This window comes from Chroicocephalus ridibundus, chromosome 7, assembly GCF_963924245.1.
Source record: "Chroicocephalus ridibundus chromosome 7, bChrRid1.1, whole genome shotgun sequence".
Taxonomy (NCBI): domain Eukaryota; kingdom Metazoa; phylum Chordata; class Aves; order Charadriiformes; family Laridae; genus Chroicocephalus; species Chroicocephalus ridibundus.
Genome location: NC_086290.1, coordinates 7,786,455 through 7,810,570, shown reverse-complemented (window position 1 = coordinate 7,810,570; position 24,116 = coordinate 7,786,455). Strand labels below are relative to the sequence as shown.

The 24,116-nt window shown below is 36.2% G+C and overlaps 1 protein-coding gene across 5 annotated transcripts in view; it reads right to left on the bottom strand.

Annotated features, from left to right (window-relative positions):
- Nucleotides 1–24,116, bottom strand: part of ZRANB3 (zinc finger RANBP2-type containing 3) — a 50,141-nt gene that overhangs the window by 24,705 nt on the left and 1,320 nt on the right. For 4 of the 5 annotated variants that reach the window (XM_063342595.1, XM_063342597.1, XM_063342598.1 and 1 more), the window contains exons 2-4: nucleotides 18,595–18,753; nucleotides 3,897–3,915; nucleotides 999–1,177 (exon numbers count right to left, since the gene is read on the bottom strand). In XM_063342595.1, coding sequence (XP_063198665.1) covers nucleotides 999–1,177; nucleotides 3,897–3,915; nucleotides 18,595–18,746 — 350 coding nt within the window. In that variant the 5' untranslated portion in view covers nucleotides 18,747–18,753. Of the gene's footprint in view, nucleotides 1–998; nucleotides 1,178–3,896; nucleotides 3,916–18,594; nucleotides 18,754–24,116 lie in introns of those variants that run through there. The other variant, XM_063342596.1, reaches the window with a different exon arrangement.

Below are 24,116 nucleotides of genomic sequence, written 5' to 3'. Positions count from 1 at the left end.
AAGCTAATGAATACAAGATAGTTCAGAGTTGAGAAATAACTGTATACGTTCAATTTCAGACATGCTGAAGTAATCTAATTTTCAGCAGACAAGCACTAGCTACTTTGCAAAAACCAGACCTCTCATTTTCAAAGGAAATGAATAACTACCATAATACAACAATGCAAAACTGGGAGGCGTGGGTCATGTTGACGTCCAGAGGAACCTCAACAGGTTGGAGATACGGGCTGATAGGAACCTCATGAAGTTCAACAGGGAGGAGCGCTAAGTCCTGCATCTGGGGAGGAACAACCCCCTGCACCAATACATGCTGGAGGCCACCCAGCTGGAAAACAGCTCAGCAGAAAAGGAGTTGGGGGTCCTGGCAGACACCAAGTCAAACATGAGCCAGCAATGTGCCTTTGCCACAAAGGTATCCTCAGTTACATTAGAAAAAGCATTGCCAGCAGGGTGAGGGAGGTGATCCTTCCCCTGTACTTCGCACTGGTGAGGCCACACCTACAGCGCTGGGTCCAGTTCTGGGCTCCTCAGTCCAAGAGAGACATGGATGTACTGGAAAGAGTGCAATAAGGGTCCATGAAGATGATTATAGGACTGGAGCATCTCTCCTATGAGGAAAGACTGACCGGGACTGTTCAGCCTAGTGACAAGAATGCTCAGGGACGATCTTCTTAATGTACATGTATACCTGAAGGGAGGGTGCACAGAGGACGGTATCAGGCTCTTTTCTGTGGTGGCCAGTGACAGGACCAGAGGCAATGGGCACAAACTGAAACACAGGAGGTTCCCGCTGAACAACAGAAAATACTGGATTTTTTTTTACTACAAGGGTGACTGAGCACTGGCACAGGTTGCCCAGAGAGGTTGTGGGGTCTCCATCCTTGGAGATGGTCAAAAGCCATCTGGACATAATCCTGGGCACCTGGCTCTAGGTGGCCCTGCTCGAGCAGGGGGGGTTGAACAAGCCTTTCTATAGAAGAACAACAAACTTTACTCACCCAATATCAGTCTTGTTCTGAATGATGCTAATATCATCTGGAGAGAGTTCTGGAATCCACTTCTCCATCTCATCAACCCAAGGGTATCTCAGAGATGAAGGCACTACAATTAAGAGAGGCCATTCATTTTTATAGTAATAGGAAATGGCAATTGCTTGAATTGTTTTACCTAGTCCCATCTGGGAAAAGAAAAGAACAGAAAAAAAATTAAAAACAGAAGTCTGTGCTCAGAAAGCATATTCCATTCTGAAAAACCAAAAACATTTTTCAAAGACAGAACCAGATAAAGGAAGCAAAGCCAAAGAGCTAGTTAAACAGTAACTATCTATTTCAATTTCTCAATTTCTTACCATAAGCCATCTTTTATGAAAGAAGATGCTTCTCTTTAAATGGACTAATAGATATGTTATATCTGGTTAGCTCATTAAAGCTAAAAGAGGTATTTGCATTCATTTCAGAACATTTTCTGTTCAGTGTCTTAGTAGGGTAGGCTACACAGATCAAACTCTTTAACTTGTTAAGCTACCAAAAACATTTTAAAAAGACTATTCAAAGTAAAGAAAAATATGGGGTGTCTTCTTAACATAAAAATGACAACATTGTCCTAAGATGCATGGGCAACAGAAGAACAAAGGAAGAACTATATGAAAAACTCTGCTTTTGACCCAGTAGGTCAACAAAAAGGAAGTACTGCTTCTGTTCACCATAGCTAATAGTTTCTCTTTATTCTGTAACACAGGACAGGAAGTCCACCTAGTGGAGAATTCAGATTTAAAGACAAGGTGAAGGGTAAAGACAGAATACGTAGTTGCATATTTAACAATAAAGTACTTGCTTCATATTGTCAAAGTAGGAACGCTTTCATCTAATGAGTTATGACTATAGATAGCAACAGATGAAAATAAGATCCAGAATTTAGGGGTTTGTTTAATAAAAAATATTTAATAAAAAAAATACCCCCCCCAAGATTTTATCGAAGAATTAAGCTATTTTCTCTGCTGGTTCACACGGCAAGAGATAGTTTCAGATTCCTGTTAAGTGCTAAAGCAGAGACTGGCCTTAAAATACTCTGTTCAGGTTTTCCACAGAGTCCAGTGGTTATTTGAATTGATTTGCTGCTACCTAACTACTCATGGTACAGATGTAATGATATCACCAGGAGATTTCCCAGGTATAGATGAAAACAGAATGAATATTTCTACTATTACTAGAAAGAAAAATAATCAGAGAACTACTGTGATACTAAGTTTTCATTAAGAACTGCCAAGTTTTCATTAAAATTTTCCTGCAAGCCCTCCTTGTGTCTCCAATAGTGCTTGAGCCAGCTGAAAACAAATCCAAGAAAGTAAAAAAAAAAAAAAAAAAGGAATAAATTAATTTTTAGTTTGTTGCCACAGTTGTCTCCCTAACTCAGACTGCCCGGTCACTGGTGATGATCCAGGCACCTGAGTTGAAGTGAGCAGGGAATAAAAGCCAAGTCTCTTGGCAGCAGCGCCGTAACAATCTAGATCCAATATAGCTTATCACTAGTCTAGGTCTTAAAAATGTGAGAGACAAGAAAAAGCATAGAAAATATTATGGGTTTGTTTTTTGACTTAAACACATATTTCTCAATCATGGAGATACATGACATGGAAAACCTGGAATTTTGGGGGAAAAAATTGTCTGTTCATACTCCAACAAAGAAAGGCAACATGTTTTTAGAATACCTTTCGAAAAGATATTATTTTTGTACTTTAATCCCTACATCACATGCAAAGTAATTTTATGATCTCTAGTTTTCATACATAACTTCTTTTTGTATACAAGTTCACAAACTGATGCTTTCTTTTACCAGCATTTTCTTCTTATTTTAGAGATATGTCAACAAGCGCAAGATACACACGACTGCACAATACTTCCACCGGTGCCAGACCTATTGTCATTATGAAATATACATTATTTACTTCAGAATAAATATATCTTGCAGTACTTTTTATTGCAAATGTAATTATACACAGTTTATTTTCTCATTCAAGGAAGGAAATAAGAAACCTCGTTTTAATAAACAAATAGCTACTGATGATATTTCGATTTTTCTCAAGCTTCCTTTTTCTCCTCCCCGAATGCTTTTATATACTCCAAAGTTTCCAGAAATTTCACATTCTATGCTGAGATAGTTTATCTCCAGCTGTAATGAGATTTTTATACTATAAGGAGATGCTTAAATCCCAGTAATCAATCAATATCTCTCTCTCTCCCTCTTCCCCCCACTGTTTCAAGAAAACCCAAATTAGAATTGGGAGACTGTATCAATCCCTAAACATTACCTCTTTTTCAGTAAGGTTTTATACTGACAACACACCAAGAACATTATACTCTACTACAAAAATGCTTGATCTGTGGGAAGAAATGCTGGACTCAAATTTCCCTAATATGGAATAAAATATACATTTTCAAATGTATGAAAGTAATGAATTTCGTCACTACTACTTGATCAGTGCATTTAAGAAAATTAGTTGTTGGAAGGTATATCTGTTCAAAATCCACCTCTTTGGGCCAGGAATGATTCCTAATCCATTAAAAATAGCTAACTATGCAACTACAAAGTGCTAAAAAAAAAAAAAAAATCAACTTAGTTAATATTTTTAAGATTTAACAATACAGGAGATTTAACCTACCTAAATACAATTAAAAGTAACCTTCTAAGTTTTCTCAAAGATTCTTTTAAGCTTATGTCAGGCTTCATTTTTTTTACCTCCACTTAGATATTTTCAGAATCCTGCTGACTATCACAGAAATTAAACTTCTTTCATTACCAGCCTTTCTGCCCACACCTCTCAAACAAAAGAAGTCACATCTGCATGAAGTACATTAAAACAAGAAAAATGGTGTTAAAGGAACAGGGACATCACTTACCTCATCAGCAATCATACACCTAAATAAGAAAGAGGAGAGAGGAAAAAAGCAGAAATTAATAGTAAATATAACAGATATACCAATACTTATAAATTGTTTATTATAAATTTAAGTTATGGATTTACTGAATCAATGAAAGGAAAAGAGGCAGACTTCACTCCTACAGATATCAACTACAAAAAGTAAATTTGGTCTGAATTTGAAAACACATATGCCAATTATTCTAAAAACATCTATTCAATTTGTTAGCATTACTGAAGAACATGCATTGTAAAATTGAATTGCTGCTTTGGTCTAGTACTATATTAACTGTAATCTTAAGAGACATTTTCAAGGCAGGAAGCGCATCTTCGATTTTATTGTCTTTCTGAAACAGCGATGTTTTTGCTGCTTCACAATTAAGGATATAAACGTCAGACTGATTTTAAAAAGCTGCTTTCCAGAGCTGTCACACTTGTTTTGAAATAGAAACAGACACTCCCTCTCCCCAACCCATTGTACTAGCAAAAGTATTAGAAAATGAAATTGGGTTTTTTTCCCCATTTTGGAGTCAGTTTATGCTACTCCATGTAAAGACAATGACAACTCCAAGTCCACAGTAAAAACTACTAAATTCTGTTCAGCATATTTACATTTTATAAACATTAAATGACATCTTTGATATTAATTTCTTATAGGCATCTTAAATTTAGTTTATTTCTGTTATTTTAGTACATACATTCTTAACTCAAGTAGGGTCTAGGGAACTTAAGTGTTTCTAGCCCACGTGAGCTTCTTCATCAAATCTTTGAGACTGGATGAAGGACAAAGGAAATTATTTGTTGGATATTTAGTTAAGCCATTAAATGGATGATGTTGCATCTTTCCAAATGTGTACCCTCAGCTATTTTAGAAACTCAGCTCTCAGCTATTTCATATACTTTTATCTCCACTACTTTACAAACTTTTACAAGCTGGAAAAAGACACCCACAAAACAAACAAAAAAACCCCACAAACCAACAAGCCTATCCAATTCAAAAGCATTATCTAAAGAGTTACAAGAGCTTGTTCTATGTCTAGTAATTTGTATATAAAATACATATCTTAAATTCACACACACTGACAAATTCAGAGGAAGGCACGAATCCCAGCAAAAACTGTGAAGATAAGAAAGAGGGGTAGAGACAACCTGCTCCCTTTAAGTCTTACAGCAAGATGATGACTTAAAGTTCTTCTGTCCTACAGCAGCCCCGGACTGCAGGAAGATACAGATTTACTAAGTATCTTCTGACCAGAATCAATGCTGGGAATTCCAAGGCAAGATCTGAAACAGGCATGAAGCGTGAATTTCTGCAACTTCGTAAGAATTGTCAGAGTTCGATAGCAATACCTGCTTGGGCTGCAGTTAAATAACTGGCAATTAGATGAATTCTCCAGCGACTAAGTAATCTCAGAAGTTTTTCAAGCACTCTATAATTTTCTAAATTGTCAGAAAAAGCAAACTGGAGAATAACTCCCACCAGTCGGTATCATAGTGCCACACAAAGGGCATGGGATTAGTCAAACCATTGATCAAGAAATAGAGCAGCGAGTGCTGTTGGTTGAACTAAGTGACAGCAATAGACTGACAGCTCTATGCAGCCCATCACTTTGCTTGAAGATTTATAAATGTTTACTGACAGAAAAAAGTGACAAGTCTCAGAAACGATGAAATATTTCAAGCTCGGGAAGGGAACAAACTTGACAGGCCACTCTGCTTGTTTTCCCCCTGACTCAAGTACCCTTCTGCCTTGTGCTTTTCACTTACTGTCCCCCACAGCTTTCAGTCATGGACACAAACTCATCTTGATGAATTGCTCTGGATGAATTCTTCTTCACAGTCTGTTCCCAGCCACTGCATCTTGTAAGGAAACGGAAACTTCTCCTGCTCCTATGCCACATAACTAAACATGCACCCACTGCCCCATGTAACTCAAATGCAACGTTCCTTCCATGAAAAAATGGAAAAGATCTTGCAGGTCTCTATGTCTATAATAAATTTTAACACACCAAGATAGAAACATTCTGCATTTTGACACCAAAAATATTTTAAAGTAATACAGAAGTGCTTTTTTAGTGTTAAGTACTCTGAAGTTGGTGCAGCTACACAAAACCACAACAGAAGTAATCTTTTCTGCACAAAACCCAGCCACTAATGATTAATGCTCGTAGCAGCACCATCAACTTAGAGCTGTCATTATGTCTAATAATATGCATCTTGCCATGGGCCCAAAACAGACATTTCTGTGGTCAAAATAGACATCTCGGCAGAAAATGTACACTGGCACTTTTCAGACATGATGTGCAACACAAATATTTGATATTCTGAGAAATATGGTATACTGCTGTTTGCTCACTCAATCTGCCAGCATAAATTTCGACAGCCACCAATTTCATCTGTTTCTTCCAACTAACAGAATTCAAAATACATCTTATATAACTTCATTTTTTTGTAAGTAACAGACTATCTACTTGCAATAGCTTTGTAAACACACTCCCCATCCCAAGTTGTTAGGGATGGAGCAACGAAAACAAAGGAAGAAAACATAACAAAACAAACCCCCCAAGCCTGCACAGATTTACAGAGGAAAAAAGGCAGGAAGAGAATTCTTTTTAGTGGCAACTCATGATTGTGGGGCCTTAATGTCTATGATTTCCTGCTTGGCAAAGACATTTATTTGCAGACAACTAATACACAATTCTAATTTTAAAATAATGTTTTCGCTCAAAGCCCGATTTTTTTTTTCATTTAATACTCATTGTTAATTGCTTGAACTGAAGTTTACAAAACAAGCCTTTCTTCTTGCAGATTCTTTCAGAGGCCAACTGCTTTCAGTACATTAATCATGTTTTTTAAAAACAGTTCAAAGCCTGAAATCAATTGGAATGCACAACAACCTAGTGTTGCAGTGTTTTTCAAGCTTCTTACACAAATGCAGAAAATGAGTAAGACTATAGCAATTAGCTACTAAACAGAAGCATCTCAAGAATAAACCAAACACCTTCTTCAATAATATAGTACATTTAATTTAAGGATATCAGAGCAAATGTACAAATATAGCAATAACTGAGAGTACACTGCATCCAAGTAGCATCTGTTAGTAAGGAAATGTGGTAAAGAGGACAGGGATACAAATGTTCCTTGCCAACTTCTGCTGACAAATAAAGTATTTCTCAGCATATCAACTTATATTTTCGGAGAACTGCATAAATAATGAAATGTTAATTGTGCCAGTTCAGACACACAGAAATCAAAGTGAGAATATATAAGACGCTATTGCACCATTCTTTGGCACATGTGAACTATTTGGAGCCTCATGCTTTTTTTTAGGATAACAAGGAAAAATTAAGAAATTCAGAGTGAATTACAAATTGCTCTGACAATTAGAAGCTGAACAGCAATTAAAAGAAAAAGCCTTAACAATATGTCAACCACAGGAACAGACAAAACAGGATTATTTTTTTCATTAGAGTGAACTGTAGCCACTTGAACTTTGAGGATTTGAGTATCTGCTGAAGTTGTTCTGTTTTTCTTTTTGCACTATTTTCAGACTGTGCTCATAGAATCTCATAGATGCTGCTATAGAGTATCTTCTGTTTTCATGTCTATTAACTGTCATTTAATATGTCTGAAGTGAATTTTCTTAGGTAGTAGCAACAAAGTTGCTGGCTTTTAAATATAGAAACTCATCATTTTGTTGCTGGTAAATGAATGGAAGCACAGAGTAACTGCCATAATTTTATCCATAACATAACCACTCTTAAAAAGTAATCACAGTAAAGTGATCAACATGGTTTTATCTTCCTTGTTTCTGCAGTACCAATACAAATAGAGATTCCACAGAAACACCCATATGCTTAAAAGTTACACATCTATAATGATATTTTGCTATTTAGTTAAGTACTCATTCTCTTATCCCACCCAATGATGAAATAGCTTTGGATTTTCTTCCTATACTTGCAATATTTATATTTTTTTAATATACATTTTTCAGTCATTTGAACATTTGACTAGACACATCATAGATTGATATGAACCAGGTGCACAAAATAGTTTTTAAAGCTCCAGTTAAGAGTATCTGAATGTGTTAAGTCCGCTGTTATGATATTGTTAGCAACACAAATCACTGCTTTGAGCCATACTGTTCAAACTTGAATTCCTGAAGTGCTACAGTTCTGAAATTGCTGATTTATGCAAATTAATTAACAGCATTGACACACTTGATAAAAGTGTTGAGATGACACACAAGATGAGTTTATGATACAGGTAGAAGTTAATAAAACTAATGTAATTGGAAATTGAGGATATTCAAATTATTTTATGACTTACTGCATTTTAGAGCATTCATGCTCTGTAGTTTTCACAGTTTTAGAATAAGAACCTTAAAGACTTAAAGATGCCTGCTTAATGTAGTTACAAAATACGAGAAGTCCAAAACTTTTTCATTAGACTCTAGGGCAACGAAAAATAGCTTATATTACTGCAAGGGAAATCATCGAGTGTTTCCAGTTTATAATCACAACAATTAGATCTGAAATGTAAAGAACTTCCCTGTCATTACAGGCCAGATCACAGAGAACTCATAAGATATCTAATAGTTGCACTAAGCTGTTAAAAAGCAATATTTTACATAATCTTAAAAATACACAACCTTTATTTAAGATGACCTTCAGTATGTTCTATATTATCGCAGTCAGACAAGCTGCCAACATGAATGTAAAGGTTCCATGCTGTCAAAGCACAAGAAACAGATCTTCAGCTACATTGGAGGGACAAACATGTATTTTTGTTTCATGTATTTTGACTGCAAGAAGACAGACTTCTTGTTCTCTGAAGTTCAATTAGTCATTTCCTCTCAACTGGTAGTTACCCAATCTGAGCTTCATCATTCATATCCCATCTGTTCATATGACAACTTAATAATAGCTCTATCCAAGAATATAAATCAGAGCTATGATACGCAGTTTCATATCCTGTTAAAAGCTCAGCCCACATGGTCAAAAGTTTCAGAAAAGCAGGGGGAAAAAAAATAATCATTTTAGATGTCTCGGTTACACTCACTCTCAGCAGCAAAGTCCAACCGTGCAAAAAGCAGCACAGTCAATGCCAAATTCTTTCAGATTCTTTCACATTTAATTTTTAAATGTTTCCCTTCTTCATAGTGAATTCTGTGGCTAGCATTTGACTCTCTCTCCATTTATCAAGGAAATCTTCTTTCTTTTCCTAACAGAAAGCATCGGAATCTCATTTGAGATGCACTGCACATGCTGCTACAATCTTCCTACTATTCATAACACTTTTGCAGTTGTAGGGATAGCAATGAGCTTCGGACACAGCAGTATCTTTCAGAAATAGAAGGGAGCCACATAGTCTGGTCTCCACTAGGATTTAACAACCCTTTCATTTCGAGATGTATTAGCTTTAAAATAAAATGACATTTTCCATTAAAATACAAACACAAAGAGCAAAACAGGAAGCTTTGTATAAGAATGTATCCTGGTAAGTGAATATGCATGCAGAGAAGAGAGCAAGAAGTCTACTGTGTTGGTTCTCCTCAGGTGCATGTAGGTCCAAAACCTTATTGTTGACTCCCACACAAAAGAGAACAAATGCAAGCACCTGAGGTTATACACAAACCCCATCACTGTGTTTGAAGGCTTTTTCTAAATGTAAAGAATCACGTAATTTAAGGGACCACACAAAGCTGGATGAGTCAGAACCACAGAACCAGATAGTCATGAGTGAGCACGCATTGTCCCAACAGTCTTGTATCAAGCACCAAGCAAAGGTGCACTTACAGATTCTTACTACAGCAAACCTTGAAGAGAAACCAGAAGCTAACAAAAAACAGGTGAAGAAACTAAGGAAGAAGCCCAAAACATAGCCCTGTGAAAGTTCTGGTCAGGAAAGTTCTGCCTCTGGAAGGTTAGAAAGCATAATTTTTCAAACCTCAAAGAGCAAAGAAAGAGCTTCTGGTTGTGTTGATGTCAAGAAGACTGGAACCAACTTCGCAAGGCAGAAGGAGAAGCAGGTCTTTGAAGTTTTATGCAGATGAGTTGATTGGAGAAGCAGAAGGAAACTAAGACTAAGCCCATGTGGCATGTTATATAGGCACATGAAAATAGTCTGCATCAGAGAGAACTTAATACTAAAGCAGTTTCATAAAATGAGTTTGAGGGAAGGAAAATGGTTTAAATGAAAATAATTTCTACTTCTGTGCATCTGGGTTACATTCAGGTCACCCTTTTTGAAATGTTCGCAGTATTAATATAAGAAACTTTAACTGTATTGTTAGCTTGGTTAATTATGGCTACTTAGCAAGGTATCTTTGCAAAGACAAAGAATCTAATTTTGAACTTTGCTCTTACAAGAATACCGATTAACACCACCCTGGCATGTATCTAAGGTCTATATAACAAAGAACCCTACTAAGCCATACAGTCAGTGCTAGAGGTTTCTTGTAACTACAGACATACTTTGCAATAATATCCTCTCTAAACTGGACAGTTCTGCTTCCTTACATGGAGGATTGAAAGCTAAGGGGTATAGCAATCCAATACAACTATTGCTTGCTTGTGGGGATAATCTAACTTTTTGATTAATTTTCAACAGCTATTTATCCAGGAAAAAAAAAATAGTTAGAACTAAAAGCAGGTAGCTTTTTCAGAACAAACTCCTTCACTTTTAAATGCATTTTCCAAGGCAAACCGTCAAAGCAGTAGCACTTCTTTTCTTAAAACACTGAAAAATTTTGTTACTACTCAAAGAAATTAAAGCTGGTTTTGTTAATGCAGTCTTTGGAACATGTTGTACAGAGGAAGCTCGCATCTTTCTTTCACCAGTGTGGGTGTCCTGATATTCTTGGGATTCTCACCTACTCATGTGAGTCAGTTTTATATAACACTACAACATATAATTTACCTCCTACTCACAAGCCAACACTTTAGCACTAACATCTTAACCAAGGGTTATTTAAGGAATCTGAACTTAGTACATTTTTATATAAAACTGCGCAAGCAACCATTACATTTGCGTGTCAGTAATCACAGCACACAGTCCTAAAACTAGAACAAAGAAAGCTGACTTCCTTGGGAAAATAATCAAGGTTGTTTCACCAAAAATAGAGAACCAGAAGATTTAAACTAGATGATACCCTTGCTCTTGAACTACACTAGGTATTTTTAAAAAAAAACCTAAATAATAAGAACCAACCCTCAATCTAACGTAAGAAGCACTAAATTGCCACACCTGCAGTGTTAATGATTCTCTAAAGGAGTGTACAGGAGAATGGTTGTACTGTCTTATGCTTTTCTCCAACAGTCCTCAACATGTAACTGAAAAAAACATCTAAAACGCTTTATTAAGATTTGAAAGCTGTGAAAGCAGATTTGCCAACATCTTCTAGTATTTTACCTTTGACAAATACGTGTGGAATAACATATATCAAAGTGGTTAATTTGAGGGTTAAGCTCAGATAATTCGAGAGGTTTTTAGAATGTATTAATTGAACTGTTAACTGATAAAAATTCTAGTCAAGAAAACACCTGATAGTAATAGTGAAAACTCTTTACCTATTCAGTCGCTGGCTTCAGAGACAAACTGGTTTCACTAGCTGACTCAATGCAAGAAAAACTGACTTCAGTTAATTGGAACAGTTGGAATAAAATCAACTAATTTCAGCTACTGACAAGCTAGGCTACAAACCTTAACCTCGGTATTAATTGGCATGACTAAAATACCTGTGATCAATAGTAGCTCTTCCTCAGTATGTAGTCTAATGACTTTCAATGAAATTTAGGTATTTCTCATTACATTTCCATTAAATTCCTCTTTCCCAAGTGGCCTGCACTACAAGAGCTGCAGAAGAACTGCTCTCTTCATGTCTTCCTCCTTTAAAGGTAGCTGAATCAGGCAACAGGGAAAAGAATTACCTAGAAAAGTATCTCATCACTAGTCCCTCCATTTTCAATATTCCCAGATTCAATGTCTTTTCCCTCCAGTACCCCAAGCTCTCAAACCCAGTGGTTAGTTTTCTCCTACATGTAGCTCCTTCTCCATACCAATACTTCAAAATACTTTTGAACCTTCCAAATACTTCAAAAGCAACCATCCATTCAATTGTTGATAGAATATCCCACTTCTTTTCTGATATATATCTCTGAACTAAGCAATTCTGCTGATCTTTTCTACATTGCTTTATCTCTTCTACTCTAACTTCGCCCTGCTTCAACACAGTAAAAAGACACCATAAAGCATGTGGATTTCAATTGTTTACCCAGCTACATTTGGGGTAGTTTTCTGCCCATGTTCTTCCTCTCCTTCCAACTTCCATTAAGTCAGCCAGAATTCGACTCATACTTGTTTAAGACCTTACTTTTTCCTCACTCGCATTAAAGCGGCTTTGTCTCAGATACTCAAAACTGATCACTTTCATTCTGCCCTCTCCCTGATGCTTATAGTTAAACACACTGATTTTTCATTGTGGATTCTCCCGCTGCAAACTTTCATTGCACACAGCTAACACTAAACTAATTTCTCTTCTTTATTTCACTTGGTTCTTCTCTTCCATTAAAACAGATTGTGCCCTGCATTTCTAAAAATCTGTATTTTCTTCTCTATTCCTGCTGCTAAAAGTCCACATTTAAGCCCAGGTAATTTCTTGGATTACTACCACTGCTTTTTTCTGTTCTTAAATCTTTTTTTTTTAACCCCACACAGTTCCTCTCCTGAATAACATTCTGCATTCGCTTACTGACAATGCATTTTTTGTTCCATTTGAATTGCGTCCCAGTTCCTCCAGCATCACTTCCAAACAAGCCTCCCTGGCCATGAAAGCTGTGCAGAATTTGGCGCAATTTCTCATTCATACTTCCTGCATCTGAACCTCATTCTGTAAGCTAGCATCTTCATTTAATCATATCTCTCTCTCTCTCCTTTGGCACTTCTCAGATGTGAAATGTACTCTAAAACATTACAAACCAACATCTTTAAAAAAAGAAACCTTTCTTTAAAAACACAGTACTCATAGAGCTACTCCATATTTAATTGCTGAAATGTATTAACTGTTTGATCCTCTAAGTGTTCATTAAATAGCCATTCCACTCTTTTTGCCCAATAATTACTTTTCAGCTTTGTTTTCTAAGCCTGGAAACAACTGCTCATCTATTATGATGCAGGGTTTAAGGACTCACATTTATCACAAAATTATAACCATTTCATATATCTAAAATTAGTTGCTGAATATCTTGGAATAAAAGAAGAATTCTTTCTTACTCTAGCAAGAGACTTATGCCTTGTTTCAAACACCTCTTTCAGCCTATCTAACTACAATCTACTGAGACTAGAGATAGAAATCACATTAATAAAACTTGCAATTATTTTTATTCCCAGTTCTCTCTGATCTGAAGATCTACAAATAATCAAGACACTTGTTGATGGCACTTGATGCTTCAAGTCACCAAGTACAAATTAAAATAAAAATGAAACATTCATAGAAATATTCCTAGACACAACTAAAAAAAAAATCCAAAAAACCCCAAAATCAAATGCAAATGGAATTTCATTTTCTAACATGCAAATTTAATTAATTCAGCTTCTATCAAAGTCAGTGTGACAAAACCAGAGAGAATAAGTAGATCTCCCAAAAGAGACTATAATTAACTTCATCTTGTCTGTTTTTGAATTTATCTTCTTTATGTTAAATTCTGAACTCTCCATCTTAAGATCAAATTGGTCACAAGTTTAGTAACAAGAATTCGGATTAACTCCAATCTCACAACAATGATACTACAACAACTGGAGTCATTAAAGGATATCTTGTTTCATACCTACACCATCCTTATCTGCAGCATATAAGAACAATAATTGTCACTATGCGCTTAAAATTAAATAGTCAGAACGATCACTAAGATTTTCAGCAACTTATTCAAAACAAAATGGCTCACTATGAATAAAACTTGAAAAAAAAAATGCTGATCTGAGCCTCTGTTTTTCTGGTTTACTTTGAGGAAGGGGGAGGAATTAATTTCTATGAAAACTGATAAAGTTTTGAACTAAAAATCTGTTTTAATTAACAAAGAATTAACTATGCATTTCTCCTGTGTAGCTTGCCAGAGATCAGAGACAGTCAGTGGAAAAAAAAAAAAGTACTATTTTGAAGTGCAGCCAACTGACTCGTTATTATAATAGGGGACACTTGCACTCCATTCTCTAATGAGCTCACTATCATAATGATTCTCTGTAGCCTGCTATCCAAAACAACATTAACCACTATACAACTTTTTCTTACTCTAGAAAATGACTGCCTAACAAAACAAATACCCTTTCATTAAAACTGATAGCTCCTAATGCCAGATATGAACTCTGCGTATCATGTTATTGCCATCCAATGCCATTTATCACTTTTTCACTGTGTCTATACTCTATAAACAACATTAAACCAGCATGTATGGGAAACTCAAAATCACATGCTCCAGAACATATAAATATAAGTTAATGTATTACCTCTAAAGCTTACAAAGGTACCATTAAAAAGCAAAAGTTATCTATAAATACAGATCCTGGTAAAGGTATCAATAAGCATTTCAATATTTAGATAAACTTATATCAAACAATCTTTTATTTTTTTGCCAAAAAAATAGAGGTTACAATGTTAATGCACTTGAACCTTATGTAAGAAAGTGAGAAGAAACCGCAGCAGGAAACTAGATTACGCTGGTAAAATGGTTTGAGCATACAATTATAATGGAAAAGCTTATTTCATGAGTGGTAAATATCTCCAAGTCCTCTTTTGCATCCACAAGCAAGATGGCTTAAACAAATTGTTCTGCCACCATTTCTAGAAAAAAAATCTGTGTGTCTGAAGGCATTTTTTTCAGATACTGTCAACAAGGCAAGCAATGCTAAATAATGATGTTTGCAAATCACATCTTGACATTTGTTATGAAACTTGACAAAGCACTTCATGATATGGTTTGTACATGTCACCCAGTAGCAAGAGAGCTAACTTTCAAACACTAGCACGCCTCTGACTTGTACAGTATATTCAGGTAAGTAAATTGTTTGTAATACAAGACAGATATCGCACACTTCTATGAAGAGATGATATAAAACAGGAATACATTCTAGAAAGAGATTGTGAGTTTCCAAGTACTATGTTAGTGAACAGTAAAAATCATTAATATCAAAAGAGAGATGTGGGCTTAAAAGACATGGAATATAATCCGTATCAATATAATCAAACCATTTGCCCATATATCTCTGCATCTTGCATATTTTGCCCAAACTTCTATCACTTTTTCCAGAGTATTGTGCTTTGACACTGCTGCCTCCTCTTCACTAACACCTGACCATTGGCTGCCGACTTGTCAGTATTGTTTAGGCCTTCATTCTCAAGTCAGCCTCCTCCTGCATACTTCATAGATTTTTACATGGAAGAATGAAACAGGCCTGAAAATTACACTCTGTATCTCAGAACAACTAAACTCAATAAGCAGGATGACATCTTTACTTTAAGATTTTCAGTTTATGCCTCTTCACTTGTGATTGGGCTACCCTGTACGCTTACGAAATGGGAATTTGTCCACATCTGCCCAACTATGACTAATAACCAGCATGTAGAGAGCAACAGAGAGAACTGCTCACCTCCACCTCCTAACAGCGTACACACAACTGACCCTAACAACTCTGAATATTCCCTAACCTCATTGCTAAGAGTTTATATTCCTGGAAGGGGTAAGTTTGTTGCTCTCTATTTAAAAAACAGTTTAAAGCACATGTAAACAAATAAATACCTATTTATGCTGTTTTTTAAAGTAACTTACAGATTTCCTGAAAGAAAAGCTTAAAAAATAAAATAAGTTTCTAGCACAAAATTTGTGTGCACCCATCTTTTCTGCACATTAATGTTTGAGGTTATAAATAAATACCAAACAATGTTTCCATCCCTAGGTCCATATTCCCAAATGCACTTCTGAAGAATAATCTCTAGTAAGGAATAAGCAGCCATGCATTTATTTACCTTTAAGGCTGAACTATCACTATATAAGTTATTTACCATATATTGAACTATACACTGTCTCGTTGTCCCTAGAATGACTATTTCCTAGAAAAATGTTAGGCAGACTCTGTAAGTCTAGACAATGCCTTTGGAGCACATACTGAAAAATCCTTTGATTCATTTACTAATAAATCAAAAACACAAATCACAACGGCATAGTTATTTTATGCTTAGGGAAAAGGGAAGGGAATTAATAGGTTACCCCCAGCCCCTTCCATGCAAGAAATAAGTTTGTTCTAATAATAAGTCTCTTTTCATGCTGGGTGCTTGTTTAACTTAAGATAATATTAATTGAATCTCTTCAACCAACAATAAAGCACTTTTTCTACACCAGTTTCCTGCCACTACAGCAAAGCATGGATTAAATGACTGCAAAGGGAGTGCATAGCCTGAGGCAGGGAAGACAGAACAGCTGAGACGCACATACTGCTGAGTTCAAGTCCTATGTTTATATTTTTAAAACCAGAAAAGATACTTTTATGGAAAAGTACCAGACCCTGCTAAAATACACCACTGGGAATACTGAAAGAAGGCTTAAATCATTATGGAGTACACAAAAGGGAAAGACTTGTGTGAGCCAAGGGCTGACAAACTAATAAGAAAATTCAGCTACAAGCAGCAGAGGCTCTTGTTCTCTGTTTTGGGACAGAAAGAAAATTAGATCTGCCTGAGCGAGGAACAGATTTAAAAAAAATACTCCTCAGGAAAGTTTGACTTAATGAATTTTACTTCATATAGAGGCTGTCTGAGCGAGTGCATGCAATTCCTCAATTTGACACAGCTACCATACAGAATTGCTACACCAGGGAATGAGATTTCTTGCAATCAAGATGAAAACACTTTCATACACCTGCCACAGTAAAACCATAAATGCCATATTACTCAACAGTATTTTGTTAATGACGGGTTTCAAAAAAGAAAAGAACATAGAGCCCAAAACCCTAATGAAAATAATACAATTCCCTCCTTGACAGAGGATCATTAGCCAAGCTATTCCAAACCTTTTTAGATACTTATTGCAGCCAATTGTTACTTCTCAAACAAAAAGAAAAAAGAAATATCTGATTAAAATTTATCTAGTCCTACAGTTAACCTGCTTCCTGATGAACTCTATATTTTATAATCTGCTGCAAAAGATTATGCTACTTTGAAACACATCCACTAACCTACACCAATTAACATTAAAGAAACTATACATATTTAACATCTTCTGTTATTTCATTATTTGAATATGCAAAGAGAACTCAATTGCACGCTATATAAACCTCACTTCCCCTTATTAGAATCAGATCAACTGAAATATGGTAGCCAAGGGCTTTAGATTTATTAAGTTCAACTCTAATGTAGACTTTGCTATCTGTTTTATCAAAGTCTTAGCGATCCATTAAAACTGCATGCACTCATTCTCACTGTCACACTGTGCAGCAGGAAAGTGCCTAATATGACCAGTGGTCACTGAGAAGTTAATGCCAATGCAGCGTAAAGCTTTTTATATCTCAGGCTTGCACATTAATGGCTGGGCTCATTTTTCTATTCTACCACCTAGTCTGGCTTGTTTCATTCCCTGAAGACAGCAATGTTATAAATGCCAAAGATTTTTGGTCAAATTAAGAGAATTAAAGTGAAAATCTTCAGAGGAAATTTTAATTGATCAAGAGTTCCATATAATTGCAAGAACTGATTATAAACATTTCCTATCCAACTTTAGAGAAAGTTGGAGAGAGATACATGTTTCTTTTCTCCTGCAAAAAATCACAAACATCAGCAAGCAACCCGCTTAGACCCTTAGCCTCTTGTTCTGAGCAAGATGATGAAGTGATCAGAAACTAACTTTGTCCTTCTTTAAAAGCTAAGCTAAAATAATTTAATTTGTGCCAGACCTCTAAAACGTCATTACCTTCCAAAAGAACAACATACTAGTTTCATGGTTTTAGGTTGAATCGGCCTAAATTTTCTAAAATTTATAAATGTGGAAATAGCATTTCCCTTCCCTCTTCTTTGCCCCTGTAACTCAGTAACAGGCTCTTACTCAGCAAAATATTTCCAGCCTCTGCTGCATAAACTATTTTTCTGATTTATCAGGAACTTAATTGTTGAATGCCTGCTCGATCAGTTGCTGCACTTTCTAACTGAGCACTCTGCAAGGCTTCTGCTCTGCTCTTGCAGCTCAGTGAGTTCCAGAACACCCTGATTACATGCCAGAATTGTACCAAGTTTAAAATAGAATACCACACAGATGCATCAAGATCTGTTAGTCATTCTCTTAACAGCTCAACCATGCCATTAAGAACTAAAGAAACAAATGTGAATTAACTTATTTTAAGAAGTCTCTATTAACATGACAGAAAGGATGGTCCTACTGATATCAGTCTCCTCTTACGTGAGGAGATCTTTGATACTACAATCCTCTTTTGCATAATGCGTTATTAAACATTTCTTCAACCTCTGGGGAAAAAAACAAAACAACTCCCCCTTTTAAACCACATTATCTTATAGTTTACAAAAAAATTCTATAATATAACTCACCTAAGAGCTGCTGGTATTGCACAGTCTTTCTAAAAATCAATTTACGTTTACCTAAAATAATTATTTTTAGCATATGATAAAATAAGGATTGTACCTGCCACTTCTCTGAAGTGCAAACATGATGCCTTTCTCCTGAAAAGGAAGCAGTTTCTTTCTCAGTCTTTCAGGTAGAAAGGACAGCTTAGCTTCAACATTTTCTGAATAAGAAGCTTCAAGTGTAGGTGTTTCTTGGAACGTACTAGCCATGTTGAACCTGAGGAAAACAAAACCAAAAAAAGACGTCTTACTTAAAAGACAGGTCTGCAATATGTTACAGAATAAAGCTTCATAGAACTATAATAATCACTCCATCTTGAAATATTCAATATCTACACAACTCTTCTCAAGTCTTGAAATTCTCCCTGGAAAGCATAAAATAATGCAGATGATGGAAGAAGAGCCCAACACCTCCATATCAATAAAATAGTCTAACTATTCCAGTACGAACAGGTCAGCATGTATCACTTCCTCAATGCTATGAAATAGTTATTTAAGAAAGTTCCCTATTCATGGATGACAGTTATTGGCCATTCAAATACAGCTAAATTGTAGACCTTGAAATATAACTCTTTTAGTAAACATTTTTCAGAAAGAGAAAAAAGGTTATTTAACCTTCTGATGATGGAACTAAAGTCCTCTAGATTTTTTAATTCTAAGAATCAAATGAGGAACTTTATTCCCCTCAGAAAGGCACAATCTTAAACCGCAGAATTAATAAATGAAAATTCTCACACTGTGCTTCAGAAATGAAGAAAACAACAAATGTTTACACCAAAGCATTACCTAATTAATTTGGATTCATGGCCTGTGTGAGCAGCAAGATTACTTTAATGATCATAGGAATAAAGAATATGAGCCCAAATATGCTTCCTGCATTGTTAACAGTAGATATTGTATCACCAGGTTTGATAGCAAAATTCTGAACATGTTGCACTCGGATTTTTTTGATACTGACATATTTCTGAAGCAACTTGGAAGAAGTCAGATATGATTTGGCAGAATAAACCATTACATTTACAAGAAGAAATATGCTGAGCTAAATGGTCATTCACTTCAAGGACCTGCAGGACTAAGTAACCTGGTTTTTTACACTGAATGGTTACAAAGTAAGATAGTCCTGGCGACAATGCAAATGGTTAAAGTAATAACTTTAATGCTTAATAAAGCATGACTGTGCAAAAACAACTTTCCTTCTAATGTCATGGAGTACAGGTGAGGAGGTAAAACAAATTGATTCAGATGAAATTACATGCCACAGTGAAAGAACAGCACCTCTGTATTCCTAATGAATTCCATTTATGAAATTTTAGATACAAAACTTAATATACACCGTTTCAGCTGAAGTTACATTCTCTTCAGCAAAGAGAATCTAGCTGTAACTGCACTACATATATCTATAGCCTACGTTGAAAGAGCCTGGGCTTTTGTTCTGGCGTAACTATACAAACACCTGCTAACACTCCATCTTCCACGGGCCTGCGTTATAGTAAACCTGAGAAACCCTTCCCCTGGGATGAGGGGGGGGGGAGTTCCTCCTGGAGGTTTTCCAAGAGGGCGGGAAGCGCCTGGCGCCGGGAGCCCCTCTCCATGGTGCTCAGCCGGCGGGGCCCGGCCCCTGGCCGTGGTGCTGCACGGGGCGGGGCGGGGATGCGGGACCCCCCCTCCCGCCAACACTGCCCACAGGGACGAGTCGGCCCCCTCCTGCCTTGTTTGACAACTAACATTGTCTTAAAATCAGGGAGAGCCAAGGAAAACGGGAAAGAATAGAGGGATAGTGAGCACTGCAAAAATAAGTTATCAGGAATTTGCCACTTCTGGAGAAAAAAAAAAAAATTGTCAATGCCAGTGCTGGTGACAAAAGTGTTTGTAACTGGACAAAAAAAATCCCAAACCAAATGAAAAAAGGACCACACACCCTAAAAATACCAAAACAAAACAACAAAAAAGGACCTGATTGTTCTGGAAATCCACTACACTGTTGTAGAACCCTAGAAAAATGAGGATTTGGACTACCCTGTCACTGGCATCAGCAGTCAGGCTAATGACATTCCAACAGACGGAAAATGAGTAAGTACTTTTTTTGGTTATATGATGAATTTTAGACATACCTCTCAAGATACGCATCACAGACATTCAGAGAAATGGAAAGAAAATGCTGCAGACGAACCTACTGTCAACTTTGAGATTGTCATTGTCAAAGTATTGAACATGGTAACATTGAAGAACTTCTGTGAATACCTTCTTGAGCATCTCGTACCACTTCTACAATGAAGTGGTGTGTAACCACAACCATTTTGCTGGACAATGAGGGAGAAAAAAGTGAATTTAAATTTAAATTTGAATTTAAATTTAAAATATCAAGCAACACTCAAAGTTGAGGCATAAGAGTTCTATTTAGCATTGCTATGGGGTCTTTTTCTGTTTTGTATTAAATTACTTAGCTGCTAGAGAATCTGTTTTAAGAAGCATGTTCTTGAAGAGTTATCCTTTGCCCTACATAAAAAGCCCTAGAAATACATGCACATGCATGAAAACAACAATCCTAACTGGAATCATAGATACGCGTGTGCGTGTATATACACACACTTAAGGACTTCTGTTATCAACACGGTTTCAACCCTGGTCTCAAAAACATGTAACTCGAGGGTCTGAACACCTGATGTTACTCACTGGATGAATGCAAGTGACTCATCCAGCAATAAGAACTCCACTACTGGAGAGAGGCTGCTGTTGTGCTTCCAATAGCATCATCAAGGGACAGAAAGCCCAGTTCTCAAGTAAGCCTGGTGTTATCAACAGAAAGACAGGATCTTTTCTCCCTAGATTCATATCAGGTCATGCACTCAAGACGCTAACCTAACAAGAGACAAGCCCAGTGCTGCTAAACCTCCTGACACAGACTTCTGACTAAAGACCTTCTAGTACATAACCTGTCCAAAGGTTAAGAGGGATACCTTTTGAATGTCAACGAAATAGCCAGTTATAAAGGAAATCTGGATTTCTTTTGCAGACCAGGCATTCTGTGTTGTCTAAGTGTAACTGTGGCTTTTTTTTTTCCCTCCATTTTTAAAAGCAGAATCTCTCTCATATCTTTTAAGAAACAATATTCTTGTACCTTGGGCCTCTGGAACATTCAACAGCAGATAAAAGTACTACGATCAGTATCAAGGGTCTTTGACGCATGTCCATCAGTGAACTTTGCTTAACAGAAAGAGGAAAGCCACCAGCCTGCCCTGTATACCCAAGAGATGCATTTCACAGGAAAGAAGCCATGAAGCTCTGGTAAACACCCACTTCATCTCCCGGTTGAGCAAACAGAAATGTTTCAGCTCTGTTGGGAAAGCAATCATCATCACTTCAATAGTTCTATCACAATATTTTCCACAGAGTATTTTTGTTTTCATTAAAAGTTGATTAAGGTACTTCAAGTCTGCTGGCAAAAACAAGCACTGAACATTTCTGTAGAGACAACCTTAAACAAGCATGCTGCGGGACTGGTGGACCCAACAAACCTGTCCAACACTCAGTTCTGTGATTCACCCCTAAAGAAAACTTCTGACTCATTTTCTGTGATGATTTTCTATTCTATAAAAGCAGAGAAGATTATATTCTTATGATCAGCTTGCTACATAGCTTGCTGTGAGTGACAACATGAGAATGAAATGTTAACATAACTAGCTTTCTGTGGAACTAGATTATGACAAGATTCTTTCATTGAAACACTGAATAAAAACCATGAAGTTTCAGAAGCATAAATCTGAATTAGAGGAGGCACATATGATTCATTAGTACATAGAGATATTACCATACAAAATGTTGCTGGATCAGTCACTAATACGGTTAAAACTGACTTTGCAGATCTATCTTAAAAAGCAGCAACAGCAACACAGAAAGCACTAACTACCAGATACATACAAGTTTTTATTTATTTTTTTCTCTAGGTGAATAATTAAAGAAATGAACAGTGAACAATTCTAGAATAGGTGCGTGATTAAAGAAGTCCACGTGCAGTGAACAATGACTATTATAAAGACATATCCAATGACTAGCATAGCACAAGACAAGACAGCAATATGAACTGTGCCTTACTAACCCTTTCACGCATTGCCCCTTGGAAAGGCGAAGTAGTGTGCATGATTACATCACCCCAATACTCTCATAATTACCAACCTTATGCTCCAGTCCTTCGCATTTACCTAATCTACACTATTATTTTAACTTGGACTACAAGCTTTCAAAGAAGGACTTTGCCACCTGCTGTGCATATATAACCTACCATTCTCGTGTCTGATTACTGTGGAGTTCGTGGCAAATAAAAATACCTCAGGTAAAATAGTTAATGCTTGATATATGATTGCCTGAGAAAATGCACTTCAGAATTAATTTTTAAGAACTCAAATAACTGAAATGCAATTTTATTTTTTTTCCAAAAAAAATCAACACTTACGTAGCTCTTCCTCAAACCTTTGAAGTTTACTTCAATTATTGCAAACATACACTTTTTAATGATCACACAAAGAATTATACCCTGAAGATTCAAAGATCTGTCACAATTTCCGAATAAACAGCAGTGATAAAAACCCCATATTCAGTATATATAGTCATACCTGCAGCACTATTTTATGATATCCAAAGTTATAGAAGGCACTTTGAAAGGTATATTGACGCTATAAAAGATTTATTTTGGTTGTGTAGAAAATTAGAATGAACAGCAATGAAACATGACAGAGAAAGAAATAAATTCCACCAAACTGCCCTTTATTGATTTGCTAAAGTAATAATTATACTGAGAATCGATGCCTTACTTTGTTTAATGACTTTGGTAATGGTGGTCATTTATATTTTGTTTTGAGACAGATCAATTATGTACACCACTGTAGTAATGTCAACAAATAAAAATAGCCTTTTTTTAAAAAAAAATTAGTCAGTGTAACAGAAGACCAGTTTATGTCTGTTGTTCTAACCACTGCACATTCGGAAGCTTTAAGAAGAGAGAGAAAGATTAATGCATGTTTTCTGTAACTACAATTTTTCATTTATTTCTGTGCCCTTAATGTGTTCTAATATGCATCCCATCAGCGTTCCCATATCTGTAGATGACAAGCTCTGGAACTTCAGTTTTCTCAAACAAAACAGATGTAAAATGTTTGGTGTGGAAATTTACCTTTTCACTCAGAGAGTTCACTCAGCTACAGAAGTTTTAGGAGTAAAAAAAAATAAAAAGAAAACCTGTGTGGTATTTTCTCAATTTTTAAAAGGAAATCAAGGATGAAATAGCTGGATTATTAAACCTAGTAACTTTTCATCTAAAATTGCTTTAGTATCTCAGGACTAGCGAGTGGTAAATGATGCCAACTTTTAAAAGCAGGAACAGGGAAGGCTCATGGAACTACAGCATGATTCATTTACAGGGCATAAAAATCAATAAAAATTATGAAGTGCAGAACTTGTGAACACCAGGATAAATGCATCTAGTTGGTGGGAGTCAACGCATCTTTTGCAAAGGTGAGATTTATCTTTCAAGCATACTGAAGTACTGAACTTTGAAGAAAAATTGAGTTGTCGTGAAAAAATTGC